Below are 20,499 nucleotides of genomic sequence, written 5' to 3'. Positions count from 1 at the left end.
TTATGCAGACCTAGGAGGGCCTTGTGCTATAAATAAAACAGGGCTGCAGTGTGCTCACTGGCGGAATAATCTATCTGACACTATGGAGAAAGAGAGAGAGAGAAGTAATGTAAGAGACAGAGAGAAGAGCATAGAGAGAGAGACAGGCAGTAATGAAAGACAGATGAAGATGGAAAGGGAAGATTCAGGAGAGAGAAATCCTGTCGAGGGAAAAGGAGAAGAATGGCTTATCCACAGGGCCTCTAGTGGAGGTAGTTAGCACCGTGAAACATCCAAAAGTCATTTTTAAAAAGGACAGTAATGTAATTTCAATTTCTTTCTTCTATGTCTGCAAGGAATATGAGGCAGTCTGTTCTGTTTGTACTCCTCACACCTGTGTTAAGGGCATTCAGCCAGTCCTGCACATATTTGTCATCCTGTATAAGTGCTTGTGAGCAAAATCTCAAGAAGCTAGTGAAACCAATTCTTATTCATACTTTACAAACACTGTTGGCAATAATACTGCAATTGTTTGTGGATCTGCAGCCATGTTAGAGTTCATTCAAAATTACCACATCCCCTGAGCTCAAGTATTTGTTGTTCAAGGACATTTTGATGGACTGTGACTCAAACCAGTGACATTATAATGATGACAGCATTGTCTCCTTAATAACTAGGTCACCAATTTACCCAGTTTTTACAGGCTCTTTCCATACAGGTCAGCATGCATTATACATTAGACCTAGCCTTGCTAAATGAAATTCAAAGTGTCAACTAAATCACAGTAATCTGCTGCTGCTGTAATTCTAATCTGTGTTGTATATACAACATTGTGTGTGTACTGTATACATATGGATAGGATAAGTATGTGTGTGTTTGTGTTTGTGTGCAGGCATGTAAGCACAGAAAGGCATGTTTGTATTCATGTTAATTATTTGTATGCTTGTATGCATGTTTTTGTAGAATACAAATTGTATTCAGAGGAGATGCAGTTACATATATGATTTTAGGCCTACTGTATATTCTGAACACTTTTTGTGTAATCTACAGATGAGAATCATGTTGAGCACTTTATTCTAACATCTATATGGTACATTACGCAGTTTTAGTATGTTAGTATGAAAATGACTCGATTTCCAAAATCCTTTTTAAAATGGACGTTAAAAGGAAAACGCAACCCTACTACACTTGAGCGTGGAAGAAGAAAAAAAAGCTTTATTTCTATTTGATAATGCATTTCCAAAGATAAATGACCAATATACAGCCGTTGCCATGATATGACCATAGGCCGCCATTGAACTTGGTTAGTGGAATAAAATTAAATATTTAATTAGATATTTATTCAAGAGGTCAGGTTTCTGACAGTCAGCATCAAAGAGCAAAAGCTTCATTCTTGATTCACCCTTTTACATTGACATGTAGAGAGAAATTATAGAAAAGGCAGTCACTGGAGTAGTACAAATACAGTAAATCATTATTTGTCTGTTAATGTCCTACTTTGCGGCAAACTGGTTAGAGAAAAGCAATTATCGGGTGGACATGACATAATAACGAGAGGCTAATACTGAACATAAACTATCATAATCTCACACTCTGTCTTCCATCCCCCGTCTCCTCTGGCTCAGTGTATTTTTGCAAACTGCAGATAATCAGTTGTCAATATCTTTTCACTTTCTCTTAATAGTGAATACTTATTAAAAAAAAAAAACTCAACCAAGGCCTGACTTTCTTAATTTACCTTTTCTTTCCCATTTGATTGCTCTCCCTTCCAGGTCATGGAGTTGAAGGGTCAGATGATCCATGTGCCCGAGTCCTGCTCCCTGATGTTCCTGGGCTCGCCACGTGTTGATAAATTGGAGGAGCTGATGGGCAGGGGCCTCCACCTGTCAGATATCCCCATCCATGATGCCACGCGGGACGTTATCCTGGTGGGGGAGCAGGCCAAGGCACAGGATGGCTTAAAGAAGAGAATGGACAAACTTAAGGTAGAATGGTTGCTAGTTAATTTATCTGTTCGTATTTACAAAGCGGGACGACTGAGGAAATGTTATTACTCTTTATTTGACCAGTTTGCCATCGTGAAAAAAATAGGCCAGTCAGATTTTTTGCTTCTTTGTGACTTCTTGTTGTAAGAGAATTGCGAGAACATACATTTATAGTAAGCTGTTCACATAATCTAAGCATTGTAGTCCAGCACAGGCAGTACTGGTAAAATGTTTTTTTGTTAAGTCTAGGGGATTTAGTTACCACTAAGCCTAACCAACTACTAACAGGCCACAATATACACCGAATGCTTTTGGTTGTCAACAACAAAAAAGGATGCAGGCTTTACCTGAACCCCAGTGAGCTTGACTCACTTTCGTGTGCTAGGGGCCAGCCTGGCATCCTCTTCTTGTGGCACCAACCGTACACTGAGCTCTGTGTAAGTTAATTTAATTTAACAATAGACGTAGACAGAAACTAAACCAACATACTTGGATGAGGGTTATCATTCGTTGTCCATTACGGTCTCAACAAAAAGAATTATGTTATCATCAGTACGCCACCCTTCTTTCTGTCTTGCTCCTCTACTCTCTCTCTGGAGCCTGCCCTCTGACGGGCTCATATTAGGTAAGACACGTCTTCTTGACTACTGGCAACAAATCTAAATGACAAATGACAACCTGTGACCCTGACACTTCAACTAGTGAAAATACACAAAAATATTCAGTATGTTTGGTAGGTTGTTTGCACACCTTTGTTTTTGTTTTCCATCATACTAGTTGTGAGACAACTCACAGAAGCAAACACGTTAATTCCAATGCATCAGCTGTACTGACTACTTAAATCTCAATGTTGCCTGTCTAAATCCATACTGGCTGAAAGAACATGGCTCCTGGGACTTGCTTTTATAATTTGCTTTTAAAGTACCTTAGAGCAAGTCATTGAGTCTTGACCCAATCCTATGCATCTGCTCACTGCATCACTCTCTCACTGCAGCTACTCCCCCAGGCCACTGTTATAAATAGCTTTATCTTAGTTGACTTGCCTGCTTGAACAATGGTATAGCACTGCATCAGACAGATTTGGCATTAAGAAGCTCGCCCACAGACACAAATAAGCATATGCAGATACACACAATCAAAAATAAATCAAATTAATACACAAATAAATGTACATGCACCAGCAGTTTCAATTTGGTGCAGTACTCCCACATGTCAGCATCGTTGTCATCTGTGCCTTCATCAAAGCAAAGCACACAGAATAAAACCTCTTAATCTCTTTCTCTTCTCTGCTCTCCCAGGCCACATTAGAGCGGACTCACCAGGCACTGGAGGAGGAAAAGAGGAGAACCGTGGATCTCCTTTATTCCATATTTCCAGGTGATGTGGCACAGAAACTGTGGCAGGGTCAGCCAGTGCCTGCTCGCAAATTTGATGATGTTACCATGCTGTTCTCGGACATCGTGGGTTTTACTGCTGTGTGTGCCCAGTGCACACCTATGCAGGTCATCTCCATGCTGAATGAGCTTTACACACGCTTCGACTACCAGTGTGGCATTCTGGATGTTTACAAGGTCAGTAGACAGAAAGATGCACACATCTTCTTTATGTGATGTAGTTGACACAGGATGTTGAGGCGGCATATTACATTGGGGGGGGGTTGCTTAAAATGTTTTATGACTTTATTGGTTTATGTGCACACCTGTGCAGAATGAGGTCATTATAAAAGATAAATTGTTTTCCAGGAAGTGACAGTTTCCCTGGAAGTTAGAGCCCCCCTCTCAAAGGTTCTTTAAAGCCTTACCAGTTCTGTTAGATCAGCTAAATCTTTAGGTTGTGTCTCTGTCTGTGTGTACTGGATATACTTGTGTGTGTGTGTATATACTCTATGTGTGTATGCGCTGTCATGTGTGGGTGTGCTTGTGTTGTGGAAAAAGTAACTGATTAATGGTCTGTGGGAGCTTAACAAACATGTGTCAATATTGTCCATGTGACAGTGTGGCTTTGGGCCTAGTTCGAGTCTTCACTGTAGTCTGCTGTCGTTCCCTCCTTTCATCCTCACTTTCTATCATCTCATTACCTCAGTCCCTGTGGCAGCAACATGTACTTGCCATGTTGCATGCAATTCCTCCGTGTTATCTCTCAGAAATGTCATGTATCACATGTCTGGAAAAAGGGAAGAAGAGATGCGGAGAGGAAGGCAGAGAGATTGAGTGTATGTAAGAGGGTTTATGTGTATAGCAGTTGAAGAGTGAGTGTGTGTGTGCAAAAGAGAAAGCAAGAACAGGAGGACATGGTGAGGAGATTGAGGCACCCATATGTTGCCATTGTCATGGTTACTGTCGAAATGATTTAACCAGTGGCAGGCTAAATGAGAGCAGTTTGTCTCTTAGTTTTCTTTTTTCCTTCCTTTTTCTCCTCTTGTGCTATCTATTTTTTTTCTTTATAAAGACTGTATCAACTGTCATGACACCTAGCTCACTCCTGGAAATATGGCAACACATCCCTGAAAGTGGCACTGCTTGTTTGCTTTGTTCACATGTGCTCATTTTGAATTTGGCTTTGGGAAGTAATTCTTAAACAAGGAAGACATGCTACTACTGCAATCTTTGTCATAGTATGCCTTAACAGGGACTATGAATGACTTGGCTGAAATCTTAATTCATCTGTGTATGCAGTTGTTGTTAAGGTTTTGGAATGAACTCATTACACCATCTTTTTATTAAGAGAATACTTTTTGAGAATAAAACCTCCCTAGTGTTATAGCCAATCAATAAGGATAGGCAAAGCTGTGTTAAAATGAAAACTAATGTTTTGCCCTGTCAACTGAATTTCCACAAAGATGTTTGAAAGGAACAAATAATGACTACAAAAAAATCTCTTTCGGTGGGGACAAATATATTTGGCTAGGTTGCCCAAATTACTTGCTTACTGTATGTGGGAAACATTGCACTGCTGCTTAAACGATCAAGTGAGATGGTTTCTTACAAAAAAGCCACAGATAATTTGTCATGAATTTCAGCTAACAAAGAGAGCAACAGATTGCATCTCTACCTACCGATCCATTAACCTTTCACACTGAAGCAGACCAGTTTTCTGGTGGTCTCTGGTATATCAGAGCCTCAAGATGCTAAAGATGTTACTAAAATGACTTTATTGTTTATTTTTATATCATTATGGGTTATTATTTCTGCCTTCTTCAGTTCTTATATTACAAGAGGAATGAAGGAGTGTCTTTCATTTCTACTACTCAGTGGAGATGGTTTGAGTTTATTGAATGGCTGCTTAGTTTCACACATCAGCATATTCTTACAGCCACACTTATTAATTTCAGTTTCTGCCTCTCGTCCTCCATTTCTCCTACAGATCGAGACAATAGGTGATGCCTACTGTGTGGCAGGAGGACTTCACAAGAAGGTTGATAGTCATGCGAAGCCAATTGCACACATGGCTCTGAAAATGATGGAACTGTCCGAGGAAGTGCTGACACCTGATGGGAAACCTATCAAGGTGAGTTTTCATTCACTCTCCACCACGCAAGTGTTTGAGACAATTTTGAAGTATTTAAGGAAATCAGCCCTAAAAAGCCTGATCCCTATTTTTGAAACAATTCTCAGCTCTTAGCACACAGAAACTAGCCTGATTAGCTTAAATTGTTTTCCCATTTGCTAATTTCTTGTTTATCTGGGCATTCATTAAATTTTCTATTCCTGCGTTTCATCGTTCCTGTATTTTACACATCCATGTTTAGCTTGCCTTGTAGGTTTTTTTTCCAATCCTTCCTCCCCCCATAATGAGACTGCTGTAACACATTTAGATTATGTGGCTATATGACTTGTCAGCAGTGTTGAGGGATCTGTATGTTTGTTTGCTTTTTCTGTTTATGCATTTCCTCTTTTGCTGCATCCATAACTTTTTTATCTGCCATTCATCTCTTTTGGGTATAGAACTGTCTCCAACTGTACTTACATGAGCTATATTGTTTGTCTGACTCCTGTATGTTTTGCATACTGTATGTCAGTCTGTGCGTGCATGAAAATGTGGATACAGTTCAGGATTCCCCCTGGGGAAAAAGTAAATTGTGTGTCCAACTGGTGATTATCGAACCAACTTAAGCCTAGTTCCTGACCTGCAGTTCTGCTGTGAGTTTTTTGTCACAAATCATCCCTAATTACCATGAAGTGAACGTACAATCAATCAATCAATTAATTACCTGCTTAGCTGAATCATACAGACCCTGACACATGTTGTCTCATTATCAATAGTTACTATATGACGGTTTAAACAATCGCCTCACTCAGTAAATACATGGCCTTTGTTGTGTGATGTAGTGCCACTGCTCGTTTTCGCTGAAGCTTAATAAGCCTAATATTATATATATATTTTTAAATATAACGATTTCTTCTGATGTCTCCATTATAAAACGCTGCAGGAAACCCTGTAGTTCATGTGCACCATTCACTGAGCTGCCACTGCACTATGACAATGCATTCTTAAGATGTTTACAGTGGCTTGTAATGTTTTTATAAGCAATAAGTGCTTGAGCTCCATGATACAAATGCATAATTTTGAGCAACATTTTGTTCAGCTCTGATGGAGAACAGTACCAAAGACAAAAGATAAATACATATTTTGATCATGTTATTGAGATCTACTATGCATTGCCAAAAGATTTATTTGGCACATTAGTCCTTAAGCCGCAAAATACTTTATTCAGAAGTAAATGAATTAACCAGTATTGCCATTACCACTTCCTGCTGAGAACAATTTCCTTTGATCTTTGCCTTTCTACAGTAGTGTAATATTGTAATTCCAACGCATGGACAATGTAGAACAAGAAAGATTGTGCGTCTGTGTGCCCGTGTCTGTTTTTTTTTTTTAAATGTATCTAAATGGTTTTCTAGATCTGAATATATTTGTGTTGGTATTTGCACATTATTGACTATTTCAGAATGCACACTGATAGTCCAGGTTACAGCGCTACAGACCTAGTCATGTGCAGTTGCCATGGTAATAACAGAATACATTATTGACTGGAAGGGTTTGTGTTATGATTGACATATTTTGGTTTTGGACTTGGATGGATGGATGGATTGTGGAACTGGGGAAGATGGATGATATACTGTAGGTATAGGAGTTCTGAATTGACAGATGGACGAATTATATTTTAGATGAATGGATTAACTCAATCTATTTTCATTTTCATAAAGAGAGACTTTTACCTTAAAAGTGAGATATTTCTCACTTTTAAGGTAAAAAAATCATGATTTTTCTATTAGCTTTGTGTTAATTGGGGTGACCATTCCATGTGCTCCTAGAAATCTCATCAACAATCTTTAGCATTTCCCCACTGCTCCGCTATCTGGCACATATATCCCATTATTGCACAGCAGTCTGGGAGAGATACTGATTAAAAAATATTGAAATGTTTTACTTTAATAAAATAGCAAAGCATTGTGTAGCTTTGGACTACACTCTCTGGAATTCATCAGCTAGTTAGTGTTTAGGAATACGAATTATTAACACATTGACTAAGACATTCAAAGCCTTTTGGAACAATAAGAAGGTTATTTACTGTATATGCAGTGTGCATTTCAGTGAAGATTCAATAAAAAAACGCACACTGTGTTACCACAAATGTGAATTGGCAATTGTCATCATCACAGTGTCTGGATTGGTCCAAAAAACTCTCTGTACTATAATCAATCATTTATTTTATTTTTAATACAAAAAGATCACATTTCCTGTAGTTTTAATGGCTAAAGTAGGAGAATAGAGAAAGATAAGAGTAAGAGATTCTGTGTAACAGAGAGTAGTTATTTTAATCTTTGGTGCTAATGGTTCAGTGGAGTGTGTTTTCATGAAATGAGGCAAGAGACATGGTGTACCTTAATAGAATGTGTCTGTGTTTGAGTTATACTTATTCTCTCCCAGCCATGCTGCATGTGTCATTTAACCAAAAACACTATAGAATATACAGTAGGGTTACACACAGCCTGCTCTGCCATATGTGTGTGTGTGTCCATTATCTGGGATTTCCTGATCAAGGTTTTTTGGCCTCGATCACGATCCGAGTCCTTTAATATTGGGTATCTCCGATACCGAGGCCGATCCGATACTTATATTTACCTAAATATTGATTAAATATGTACACATTGAAAAAAGCTGTTATTTTTTACAAACTACTTGATCACAATACTAAAATCCCTGGTTCAAAACTATTAAGTTGATCAGCTTGAATTGTTAATATGATATGAATAAAAGTTTAATTCGAAAAATGTGACTTGACGTGAAGCGATCAGCTAAAGAAAAGACGTATCACTCTGTTGGGGTTGTTGGAACAACAAAAACACTCAATCCACTTGCGATTATACATTGGTGTTACAGCGTGATGCTCCTTTTACCTTATTAACAATGTTTGGCTGAGTACAGACACCGGCTTCCAGAGAGCACACAATCCCACACCAGCCAAGTTTAATTTTGGCCTGACATCAAGTTAATCACGGAATTAACGTTAATTAGCGACAGCTGATATGACCTGCGACGTTTGTCATTTTAACCGGTGAAGGTGACGGTCAGTGTCGGCTAAAGATGAGAAGCTGCTAGCTGAATGGTTTGTATACTGCTCTTTGCCAATGAGAAAGAGAGAGGAGATGTAACGGATTTGTTGCTAGCTTAGTGAATTTTGCCAATTTGAATTTTGGGTGTCAGAACAGAGTCCCATCACCGGTGGCACCAAAAAACAAATTCACATTCACACACTTTAATTTTCACTCTCATATGCAGTTAAATGCTGCACTGTAGAGCCTGGCTGTGGTAAAGGAGAGCAGCGCTGCAACACTAGCAGGCTGAGGTGGACAAAACTCACTGAAGTGCTGTAAAGAAAGGATCGGATTTTGATTGGCTTTATTTTTGCCGATATGATGCATTAAAATATGTACAGATTGGCCCTGATACCGATACTTAGGATAGACTCGGGATGTTTCTTAATGTAGATGCATTTGTGTTTACAGTGGGAAATCATTATATATGCCTATGTGGGTGTATGTATGTGATGTTTTGTTCTATTTATGTACCATATGCTTCTGAGTGTGGTGTGTGTGTGTGTGTGTGTGTTTGTTGGTCTTAAATTTGTAAGTGAAGTCAATTTTATTTATATAGCTCAATATCACAAACCACAAATTTGCCTCAAGGGGCAAAAACCCTTTAAAGTTCCAGTGCGTAACATTTAGGAGGAGCTGTTGGCAGAAATGGAAAATGTTGAGATGGTTTAGCTCGTTCCTTTAGTTTATTTTAGGTCTTGCACATAAAATTGCTGTATTGTACCCTAGCCCTGAACAATATGTAATATAACAAATTCCTTTTGGTTTATTTTTTACCCTTATGGTTTATTTTTGCATGTTGGCAATGGGACATTTAAAACAATTATGTTGCTAGAGGAAAAGCACGTGTCCCATATTTGCTGTGAAATAAAAAAGTTTTAATGGTAGAACTGTCCACTCTCCAGCTGGTGCTGTGAGTGTTGATCCACCTACAGAAGGTACTATTGCTTGGATTCATTGTTAAGACAAATGTTAAATTCATGTCATGTGTCTATGTGGAACTACATTTAACAATACTTATGTACTTAAAGAGTTAGATAGGGAAATTAAGCTGCTCTCTTGCAGAAAAAAGTAAAGAGTATATTAAGCAGGGAGGGAAGGAAAGAGACACAACTCAGGGAATTGAGTTTGAACCTCTTATGTAAATTCAGTAGAATAAAAAGGGTATGACAGGATATGATTTATTTATGTGTATCCAGTCCAGTCTCTGTCAAGGTCACCCATTACTGTTAGGCTGCCTTGGTAGCTTTGAGGGCCAGGGTGCTTTCTTGCAAATGTCATAATTATGAGTCAAAGTCGTAAAGTTGCACTTTATTTCTGGTTTGGCACAGATCATCAATGAAACAGAACCCACAAATGTAGCAAAGCAATGGAGAAAGACGTTTAGAACAATGTTATTGTTGTCATGCGCTGTCTTTTGTTTTATTGCATTCAGTACATTATAAGGCTGGTGATATGCTATATTTTTCTTATTATGAACAACTCTCGCGAAATAAAAAAAGCCCTTAACAAGTTACTAACTAACTAGCTAACTATTTAACTTGTATTTGAGTAAGATTTGCTAAAACTACAATGCTCTGTTGTTTCACAAAATGACTGAGCCTTTAAAAAAAATGAAACTACATATTTGTGACTTGTTTTTATATATTCAGAATCATTAAATGAGTGCCAGAGAAATGGTAAGTAAATTGGAAAATATTGAGAGACGGACTAATCTTTTCAGGGAAATTGGTGACAATAAAAAAAAATGCCAAGAAGGCACCAGCCTTATCCTTTTAACAATGCAGCTTGTGTTGAAATAATTGAACCTGTTTTTATGTTTGAGAAGAATTTGCAGAATTCATTTTTTTTTTTTGCCACCAAGTGCATTTGGTTTTGACTTGTTTTTAAAATACACAAAGAATGACACAGATAGGAACAAAACGTGTATGTGAGAGAGAAGCTGACAGAGAGCTGTTCTGTGTAATGCTGTGCACCTAACATTGTCCATTTGTCTCAAAATAGAAAGGCCTTGCCAAGCATTTTTGGCCTGCTCTTTTGCTCTTCCACTTTCTCTCTGTCTTTCCTCTTCTCCTCATCTCCTCCCCCTCCTCTTTCTCTCACTCTCCTTTGCAGCCTCTCTCTAACTTACCCTCTCTCTAACTTGCTCCTTTCATTTTCCTCTTCAGTTTCTTACTTTCTTTTCCTCTCACTTTTTTCCTCTTGTTCTGCTTTTCTATATTTTGCACTCTCTGTTATGCTCTCCTCTTTATTATCTCTCTTCACTTCATGTAGGTATAAAGGAGAGTTCTAGAGATATTCAACACTTCAGCATGATAAATGCTGTTCAGTGAGTGCACTCAACTCCAGCCAATGTTGCACTGTTATGCAAACTAGCATGAGAGCTGTGAGAGAGAACTGAGAGAAAATGTTTAGTGAGAGAGAAATGGAGAGAGTGATCCAGGGACACAGAGAGAAATATACAGAGGAGTGAGAGGTCAAGAGAGAAACACATATAGAAACCAAACATTGTGTTGTTTTCATCTATATTACTGCTTAATATTCAGGCCTATAACATGATCTTTGTGTATGTGTGTGCTTGTGTGAATGAGTGGGTGTATGAGTACGTGAGTGGGTGTGGATATCAGTGATGCAGTGCTTATCTTATTACTCTTAATATGAAATGTGGCCAAACTACCATCCATGGTTTTCTAACCATAAACATTTTAGAAACTATACAGTATCTACTATACATGCTGAGTTCTACACTCTCTGAATGCAGGCTTGTATTCACATGAGATTATTATTGTTAAAAATTCTGACAAGACTGAATTTTGTTGTTTCTGTGAGCTTACAGTATGTCCACCAAACACCCATTTCATCAGCAGTGTTTGAGCATTTTGAATTCAGAAATGGTCAGTGGTCAGGGGCTTGTCATGTCAGCTAAAAGTGGCTGCTCTTTTCTTGCATCTTCAGCTCTGCAGTACACACTGCACGTAAAGCTTTGCAGATTGCTCAATATATAATATACTGTAACTACTGTACTGGTAGCGGATTAAATATAAAATCATTATAACTATTGGAGTACATGCAAGCTAAGAATTTGGCTATCATTGTAATTAAACATCAACAAAGTAAGAAGTAATGTTGCACTTATTAATCACCTTGTTTTTATGTAATGCATAGGACCTCCAAAACCCTTAGGGCTGTAACTAATAATTATTTTCATTTTAGATTAATCTGTCGATAATTTTTAAAAAAATCGATTAGTCTATAAAATGTACCCATCATATCTTCCCAGAGCCCATGGTGACATCTTCAGATTGCTTGTTTTGTCTGACCAACAGTCCAGAACCCAAAGATATTCAATTGACAATGATATAAACGAGAGAATAGCCGCAAATCCTCACATTTGAGAGGTGGGATGTTTGGTGCTTTTCCTCTACAAAAAACAAAAACAAACGTTCGACTGATTGATTAATCGACTGGTTGTGTCAGCAATAAAAACCATAAAACAACTTTCTCCTCTGACACACACAAAAGTCTACCATTGCTTGTGTGTGTGTTATGGTTTGGTTACAACAGCTAAAGTACCCTCAGTTGCCAGTTTATTAGGTACACCTAGCTAAAACTAATGCAGTCTAATACAACAGTCCTGCAATAAATCCTCCTGTCATGAAGGTTATAATGTTCAGTTTTTGTTGAAACTGTTTTAGAGAGGTGTTGATTCAACTCTGATCATTTTGGAGGATGTAGTTTGTGATGCTGTTTAACTGTATTGCATTACACAGAGAAGTGGTATTGTTATTTAGCATACCCTCATTGATATAAATGGGGTGGACAAAATAATAGACACACAACAGTATAATGCAATTGTATTGTAATTGTGTAATGTATTGGAATATGAAACAACATTGACTCTATAACAACTCCCTCCTCTCTCTGTCTCAGTCTATCCCCATCGCTGTATCCTTCTGTCAGCTTGGCCAAAGGCTAGAACGTGATTGGTCGTCTGTGCTGCTGCGCCATTTGCTCATTGGCTCACTAAGGGCCATGTGCTGTGGATGCTGACTCATATCGAAAAGGAGGGGAAGAGTGTATGAGTGTTACTGTATCTGTTTTTTGAGACTAAGAAATAAAGAGGAGAGTGGGCGCTGGATGCACATTTGTTTGTCTGTGAGCGGTTGTCTGCTGTAGAGACAGACAGACAAGTCCATGGCCATCTGTAAGCAGTTTAGCTGAAAAATAGGTCACACTAGTGCACCTACCAGCCCTTTCTCTCTCGTCTTTATCTCGCCTCCTGTGCTGTCAAGGTTTTACCATCTAGTTATAAGTTTATTTTTGCATCGCTCTCTCTCCATTGTCTTTTTGTCTGTCTGTGCTCTTTCTACCTCACTACCCCCATCGCCTATTGTTGCCATGACAACCTCACCGTGTGCTGGCATCCACACAGTAGCGTTGGATACCTTGGTGATGAGATGCTCAAGTAGATCATTGGAAATCTACAGGGTTCCACTGGCTTTTGTGTGTGTATGCGTGTGTGTGATGACTTGTTCCCAAGTGGAGGAAATCAATAGCTGGTCGAGGGGCCCAGAAGTGGAATGGTCACACTGGAATGATGGGTAGATAGCTTTCACTCTGCCTCCAGCCAATAATAAATTCATACTTCAGCCAGATGATTATATGAGCACCATGTTCCTACCCTATATCTGTTACCAAGAGGAGATGGAAGCAATTATTTATTTGATTAATTCCCCTCTCTCACTCTTTCTATTTTCATCTTTTTAAAAATCTGCTGCCACAGGATATCAGATTAGATAATAACAGCTACACTAATATGGAAGTAGGATTGCTACAGTACAGCGGATCAATGCGGGCACAGCAGCTCTTGTTCAAAACGAGATAGTCTTTATGCTGCAAGATTTGTAGAATCAGAGTCAGCTATATTGGCCAAGTATATGTACACATACAGGGATTTTGACTCCAGTTTTGAAGTTGCTCTTAATGTACAATGTACTACACACTTCCAAGAACAATTTACAGGAAGATAGAAAAAGACATTGACCTAAAAACAAGGACAACACAGCTGAACCAAGACAGGTAAAAATAAACATAGAACTATTATGTACATACAAATAGGTGTTTAGATGCCAGGTGCAAATGTGTTTGCTCACATTGCTTACAGATCTTTAAAGCCAGACATGACCTGGGTCACAGTGAGATCAGACTAGGAGTGCAAATAACGATTATTTTCATATGGATTAATCTCCCAATTATTTTCTGTTAATTAATCTTAACGTCTATAAAAAGTCAGAAAGTAGTGAAACATGCCCATTATAATTTCCCAGAGCCCAAATTGACGATTTCAAACGGCTTGTTTCATCCGACTAACAGTCCAAAACCCAAAGATATTCAGTTTACTATCATATATAACAAAGAAAATCATCAAATCCTCACATTTGAGAAGTTGGAAGTTTTTGCATTTTCATTTGATAAATGACTTAAATGATTAATTGATTATCAAAAAAGTTTTTACTTCAATTACTTTTTTGTTGAATAGTCAATTAATTGACTATTCATTTCATCTCGAGATCAGACTTCGTTGAAGAGCAATTAAGCTGCACAGTGTAAAGAGTGTAGAGTGGGGAGAAAGTAATCTAGACACTGACGTTAAGTGAAAATACTGTAACAGCAGCAGCTGCATAACTTCCATTTTCAGGCCAAGTGCATGTGCTGCTGGTTGTGTTAATGCTCTAATGCTCTCCCACCTTCTTTTTTACTCTACAAACTTCTCCCACCACCTTCTCCCTCCCTGTCTCTCTTAGCTAAGGATAGGTATCCACACAGGTTCGGTGCTGGCAGGCGTGGTCGGGGTTAAAATGCCACGTTATTGCCTGTTTGGGAACAATGTGACACTTGCCAGCAAGTTTGAATCGGGGAGCCATCCGAGGTGTATCAATGTTAGTCCCACAACTTACCAGTAAGTAACAGCACTTCCTCTTGTGGACATATACATAATTACATGTACATCACTTGACATCAGACACATCTGCCATCTCCTCATACACACCACTCCAGCTGTATGTGTGTGTGTGTTTGTATGTCTAATGACTAATTATGTTTGCTGTGATGGATAATATCTATCTGTCTAAACAAAGCTTTGTTACTACATAGATTAAGCTGTGGACACACACACCCACACACATGTAAACAAAAACACAAAACAAAAATTTTATTGGCTGTTATTGTTATTGTAATGAGTGATTATTCATTCATGTGGTGTCTTTTTCTCGGTTTATTATTATTTTTTTTTTTACCTTATTCCATAATAAAAAAATTTCTCTTCTCAACAGGTTGCTGAAAGATGATCGCTCTTTTTCATTTGTCCCTCGTTCACGGCTGGAGCTCCCGGAGAATTTTCCCAAAGAGATCCCGGGGACATGTTACTTCCTGGAGGCGGGGACGTCTCACAGCCATGCCTCATTGACCAGCTCTCGCTCCGCCCCCCCGGCCTCTATGAGGAAAGTCTCCTACAGCATTGGGACCATGTTTCTAAGAGAAACAAGTCTGTAGGTCCCATACACAGACTAGGATACACAGATATTCATTATGTGAGAGGCTGGATTTGAACCTGTGGACTATGCAGGAAAACAGATCACACAGATCTTTGGATATGCAAATGCATTATGAGTAAACTTGGATTCAGACCTGTGGGATGGCCTATATGTATGAAACTTTAAAAAAAATGCTCTCATCATAAGTGAAAAAGAACCGCATGCCCTCATCTCCCCCTGAGCAAGGGAGTGATGGTTCAAAAGACTTGAACAGCAACTGTGTTAGTCTCACATGGACCCTTCCCCAAGGAAGTGTACTGATGACGTCAATTAGCAGAGAAACCTTAATATAAAACTTAATGATCTAGCTGGATTCCTCAGCTTCATACCTGGTTTCTAGCTCTCTCCAGTGGTCCTCTCATCCAGATGTTACCCTGACCTGGATCTAGAGGCAACAATGCTTGGAGAAAATCTGGAGAGAGACCATTTACATGACCAGTGTTGCACTCATTAGCAATGGAATTGCGCAAATAGAACAAATCCACTTTTCATTAACAAAGTGGATGCTGAGGAATGAAATTGTATGAACTTTTAGAAGATGGCAACATTGCCACAAAAGTTTGCTGTGCATCATTGCCTCTTGTACAAGGAAGACCACTACTGAAGAACAATACAACTCCCTTTCCTCCCCTTCCAACTGTCCCTAAGTCATGTCATGCTTTACCAAACATACATATGTCGAACATCTGCTGCTCGTTACATCCATCTGTCCACTTAGGACCAGTTGTTTGGTGTGGGGGGAGACAAATGAGAGGCACAAACAAGGAAATAGGTTTGAAAAGGGTTCATCTAAGGACAAATGCCAAAAACGCTAGTACTAAGCTGATCTTAGAGCCTTTTCTGCTTCTAACCCACAACAAACTAAAACCAAGAGCAATCCAGCCATTTCATTGCAGGTAATATGTTTAGGACTGAAAATCATTCCCAGCTCAGTGCCTTTTTACTGCTCAAATCAGGACAAATACAAGATGGATTCATTTTAAATATTTGAAAAGAATAAAAAACATAACGAGTGCTTCAATTATCTTGTTTCTACTTGTTTTAAGAAGTTTTTATGACATGTGCCAAAGATAATGAGCCACATTTGAACCCGTGAAGTTGCAAGTCACGGCAGGCGCCTTATCCCACCGAGCCACCGTTGAGTCTTGACTAGTTGTGTCTTTAATTTTGAGGCGGTCGCGGTCGTGATTGGCTGGCAAGATCAATCAAGCGCTCCTCAAAGAGTTCAAATATTTAAAATTCTATTCATCTGTTTTTTGTTCAGATCATCCAATAATACATACAATATAGTACTAATAATATAGTACTATACTAACTTCTACACATAGTCACAGTATGCATGCTTGACACAGTTCACATTTACATACATAATCTTTTTTAATAGCATTTTTTTACCACATGGATATAAAAGTATATACTATCCCCATGCAAATGTAACCAACACGATTCAAATTCAAGTCTACTAGTTTGCTGGTAGACTGAGTATGATTTACTCAGTGGAAATCTCAGGCCTTCCAAATACGTCAGCGTAGCTCAGTAACCCAAACCTGGGAGAATAAATGTCAGAATAATTGTACGTTTTTGTCTTCGTGAATCATCATAAACTGCCATCATAAAGACAGACTGGGCACATTTGGATACTTACTTAATGTAACACACGTCACCTTGCTGCCATTGTTCTCTTTGGTTGTTGACATCAGTGAAGTACAAGTCACATATCAAGTTGTATCAGTTTGAATAGCTGACTGTTACAGGCCCACAATGGAGAGAAAAAACTATTTGTAGGAGGCATTAGTTTCCATGAAATATTACATTTTTAATGTCGGTAGAAAAGTTTTGATTATCAAAAGAAGTACACATAGATTTGTCAACATCACATCCTAATTTTAATTTATTATTGATCACTCTAAAAAAGTTATGAAATAATCTAGGTTGTTTAAATTTGAATAAGTGGTACTACCTCTGTGTGCTTACCTTCTCGGTGTAAAAAAAAAGTAAACATTTTTCAATTGTACAACATCACAATATGCCGCAAGTTACTGACAAAATAACTTTAATAACTAAACTGTTATTAACTGCTCACAGTACATTTTTAACAGTGGAAAACTCCAGCACAGGTTTTTTATTCATGTTTAAATCACAAAGGAATGGAAATGGGAAAAGCATGTTGCAATTTCACTATATCTTGACATACTGGTGGCTAAACCTCTAAAAGATCAAATAAAATGTGCCAATTCAAGTCTGAGACACCTCCAGCAGGGACTAATCTTGCTTTTTAAGTAGAGGTTTAGTTCTTGCTGTCTGTTATGTACGTTCTGTTGTTAAAGGGCAGGACCAGCACAGTGACAGCCAAACACTTTGTCAACTCACTGGCCTTGGCAGGAACATGTGCTGGCTATGCTATGTAAAACACAGCTTGTAGGAAAACATCAGCAGGGTAATTTACTTCAGACACAAAAACTAATGCCCATCTGGCCAAAGGTTTCACCCACTAAAGGGCACTGTGCCCTCTAACTGAGATTGACACCAGCATAACAAAGCACTGTGCCATGTTTGAGGAAAGGATGGGAGGAGGAGAAATAGAAAAGTCAAAAAATTCCCTTTTGACCTGCCAGTGTTTGAACCTGTGATGGGTTAGAAGTGCTAGAAAACTATGCTCATAGGTCATTATTGCCATAAATAATTCATACAGCTGTCATCAGATTCTCTGACAGCAGTAGCATCAGAAAGCTTGAAATGCTTGCACATTTACAGCATGTTCTGTAAAGGTCCTGATACATTTTGGCAATGAAAATAGACATTTTTGAGAATATTTTTCCGTATGCCGCATAGTTTTATTCATATTTACTGTAAACAAAAATAACTATAACCTATTTTCAAAATTGTTTCCTGTCGCTTTAAGTATACTATGCAGTATAGAACTAACAATGGACTAAATATCAATTACACCTAAACATACAGTAAATCCAATCAGTCTAACACATGGGAGCATAGTTTTTTGCCTAAAAATATCAGGAATTGTAACACAAAGAAATTATGTGTATTAACTCCAAACTAGGTACTATTGTTTAGTGGGTCAACCTTGTCATTTTAAGCCTAGACAATTTATCTACAATATAAATTGACAGAGACAAATAGCAACTCAGAAGTTAAGTCATACATTCCTTGTGGGGGCTTGCTACATCTGTTAGAAATCAGCATAATGTTGTTCATATTTAAAACTGTTCCTGAGACCAAAAGGTCGTTAACATTCATGTTTTTTGTGATATTATAGAGGACCAGAATCTGTAAAACCCACCTGAGACATCAGTGAAACACACATCCTGTATCTGTATACATCAGTGGCTCAGAAGATTAGCACTTTAACATTTCTCTTTATAGTAACGTTGACAAGTCTGCCTAGCAAAAGTGAATTCTGCTTCAGTATAAATTGCCAAATACACTAGACAATGGTTTACCAAGTTTTCCAAGAGCCTGAGGGAAGTTTCCCATGTCTTTAAGGCCTGGGAAAGTGGATACTGGTTAGGCTTATTATTGCTCTGATGATTAAATAAAGTATAATTTCACAAATGTTTGAGAGACCACATGGAGCATTTTATAGAAAACAACAGTTTTCAAAGAGGTACCCGAAGTGTCTTTAGCTCTATTTTAGCTGGAAAAATCCCATATGGACCAATGAACCCATACCCTCGTGCATAAGCTTATTATAGTGGGTTAAACCAGAAACACAGGACAAATTGCAATTTGATGCTACTCATGGAAGAAGATATATGGCAACTCAGCCTCAGAGGCTGCAATACCTACAGTAAGAGTACACTCCAGTCCAGGAAGCAAGTAGTGGAGATTAGATAAATATAATTGAAGAATAATGACGAAGTAATGGTCAATTATGACTACAATGTGATATAATAATGATAGCCATGCTTGATAGTTAAGCTGACTAGTTGCCATTGCAAACCTAGTCTACAGTGTTAACTTCTGGAGATTTTAAAAAGAGCATAACAGTTTCAACCGGTTTTACTCTGACTTTATGTCCCCACACACCCAAAAGTAGGTGCGACTCCTGCTACAAGGAGACGATGACCAACACATTTTAATTGTAAAAGTACATAAGGAAGTGCAAACACTGTTAAATCGACTATGGGGAAAAATCTGTGCATGTACACTACCATTGTATTGTAAAGACTGCATTTCCTTAGGGTCCTCACAAGGTAGGTGAACCTCTCTTAAGTGTATGTGACAGTTGCGTCATTGAGCCTGAGGTAAGGTTTTCCCAAGGCAGACTTTCACATATAGGGGCACACAAGATGACTGCCATCATGACAATATTCTATAATGCATACATGCATTAATGTGTACTTGTACAAAATCTATTGTAGCATAAATGTAGTGCAGGTGTTATTTACACTCAACTTCAGCAGTGGCTGAATTCTGCATCTTGGCTAAATAAAGGACATTACATCAGCACTACACCTACGCAACTTGTGTCCAACGCTCATGTCTCCAAGTCTGTAAATTCTTGGCATAATATTAAACATTTGGTCAGATCTCGCTGTCTTGCCGTTAAGATGCGGAGGTGTTGCAGGTACCGGTTCTCTACAGTGTTGTTGTCAGTCACAGTTACAGTGGCAGTACAACTGAGCTGCACTGTATAAGCTGTGTCAAACAATGAACATGAACAAATGTTGTCATGAGCCTGAGGTAAGTGTGGGAGGGTCCAGTGTCCAGTGGGACAAAGCCAAATACACCCGTAACTCCAGCAACAGTTGCCTGTGAGAGTCAAAATGTACAAACATAATCATTTGTTAATAAAGGCCTGTTGTACCTGTAACAAATCTGTACAATTTAGATCTATTTAATATATTAAAACTGAAACTGGAAATTGTAATAAAAATATATAGCAGATTTTTTTTTTGTTGGTATAATTCACATTTTCCTCTGCTTTGTTGTCCATTTTCTATTTCAGCCAGATACTTTATGTCAGTATATGTGCCATCTAAAGCCAGGCTGGTTTTCCCAACATACCTATGTCCCATAAAACCTTCCCACCCTCATGTCTTGTTTTAATTTCAAGAATTAAGACAAAAATTGTAGATTTTTACATTGACACTATTGTAATTTTTTCATTCCACATCAAATTTTGAACGATTTTCTGGATTTATGAAACATTTTCTTCAACTGAATGAGCACGACACTGTCATTTTTATTGAAATATAAAGTTGCTCAACATGTGTTTTTTTTGCAGGACATTGTTATAAACTAAGTCTTGTTGCCAAAATCAACTTCACCCCCACAGACTTACAGTACAACAGCTCTAAGCTGATGGGAAACTGGTCCCTATTT

At 38.3% G+C, this 20,499-nt stretch overlaps 1 protein-coding gene across 3 annotated transcripts in view; it reads left to right on the top strand.

Annotated features, from left to right (window-relative positions):
• The window catches only part of gucy1a2 (guanylate cyclase 1, soluble, alpha 2), a 63,851-nt gene that overhangs the window by 32,308 nt on the left and 11,044 nt on the right, over positions 1–20,499 (top strand). For 2 of the 3 annotated variants that reach the window (XM_044203567.1, XM_044203568.1), the window contains exons 5-9: positions 1,752–1,964; positions 3,263–3,535; positions 5,328–5,471; positions 14,368–14,522; positions 14,896–20,061. In XM_044203567.1, the coding sequence (XP_044059502.1) occupies positions 1,752–1,964; positions 3,263–3,535; positions 5,328–5,471; positions 14,368–14,522; positions 14,896–15,115 (1,005 nt within the window). In that variant the 3' untranslated portion in view covers positions 15,116–20,061. Of the gene's footprint in view, positions 1–1,751; positions 1,965–3,262; positions 3,536–5,327; positions 5,472–14,367; positions 14,523–14,895; positions 20,062–20,499 lie in introns of those variants that run through there. The other variant, XM_044203569.1, reaches the window with a different exon arrangement.

Source organism: Siniperca chuatsi, linkage group LG7 (assembly GCF_020085105.1).
Source record: "Siniperca chuatsi isolate FFG_IHB_CAS linkage group LG7, ASM2008510v1, whole genome shotgun sequence".
In the NCBI taxonomy this organism is placed as follows: Eukaryota; Metazoa; Chordata; class Actinopteri; order Centrarchiformes; family Sinipercidae; genus Siniperca; species Siniperca chuatsi.
The sequence above is the reverse complement of the archived record's forward strand: the minus strand, read 5'-3'. Positions and strand labels throughout refer to the sequence as shown.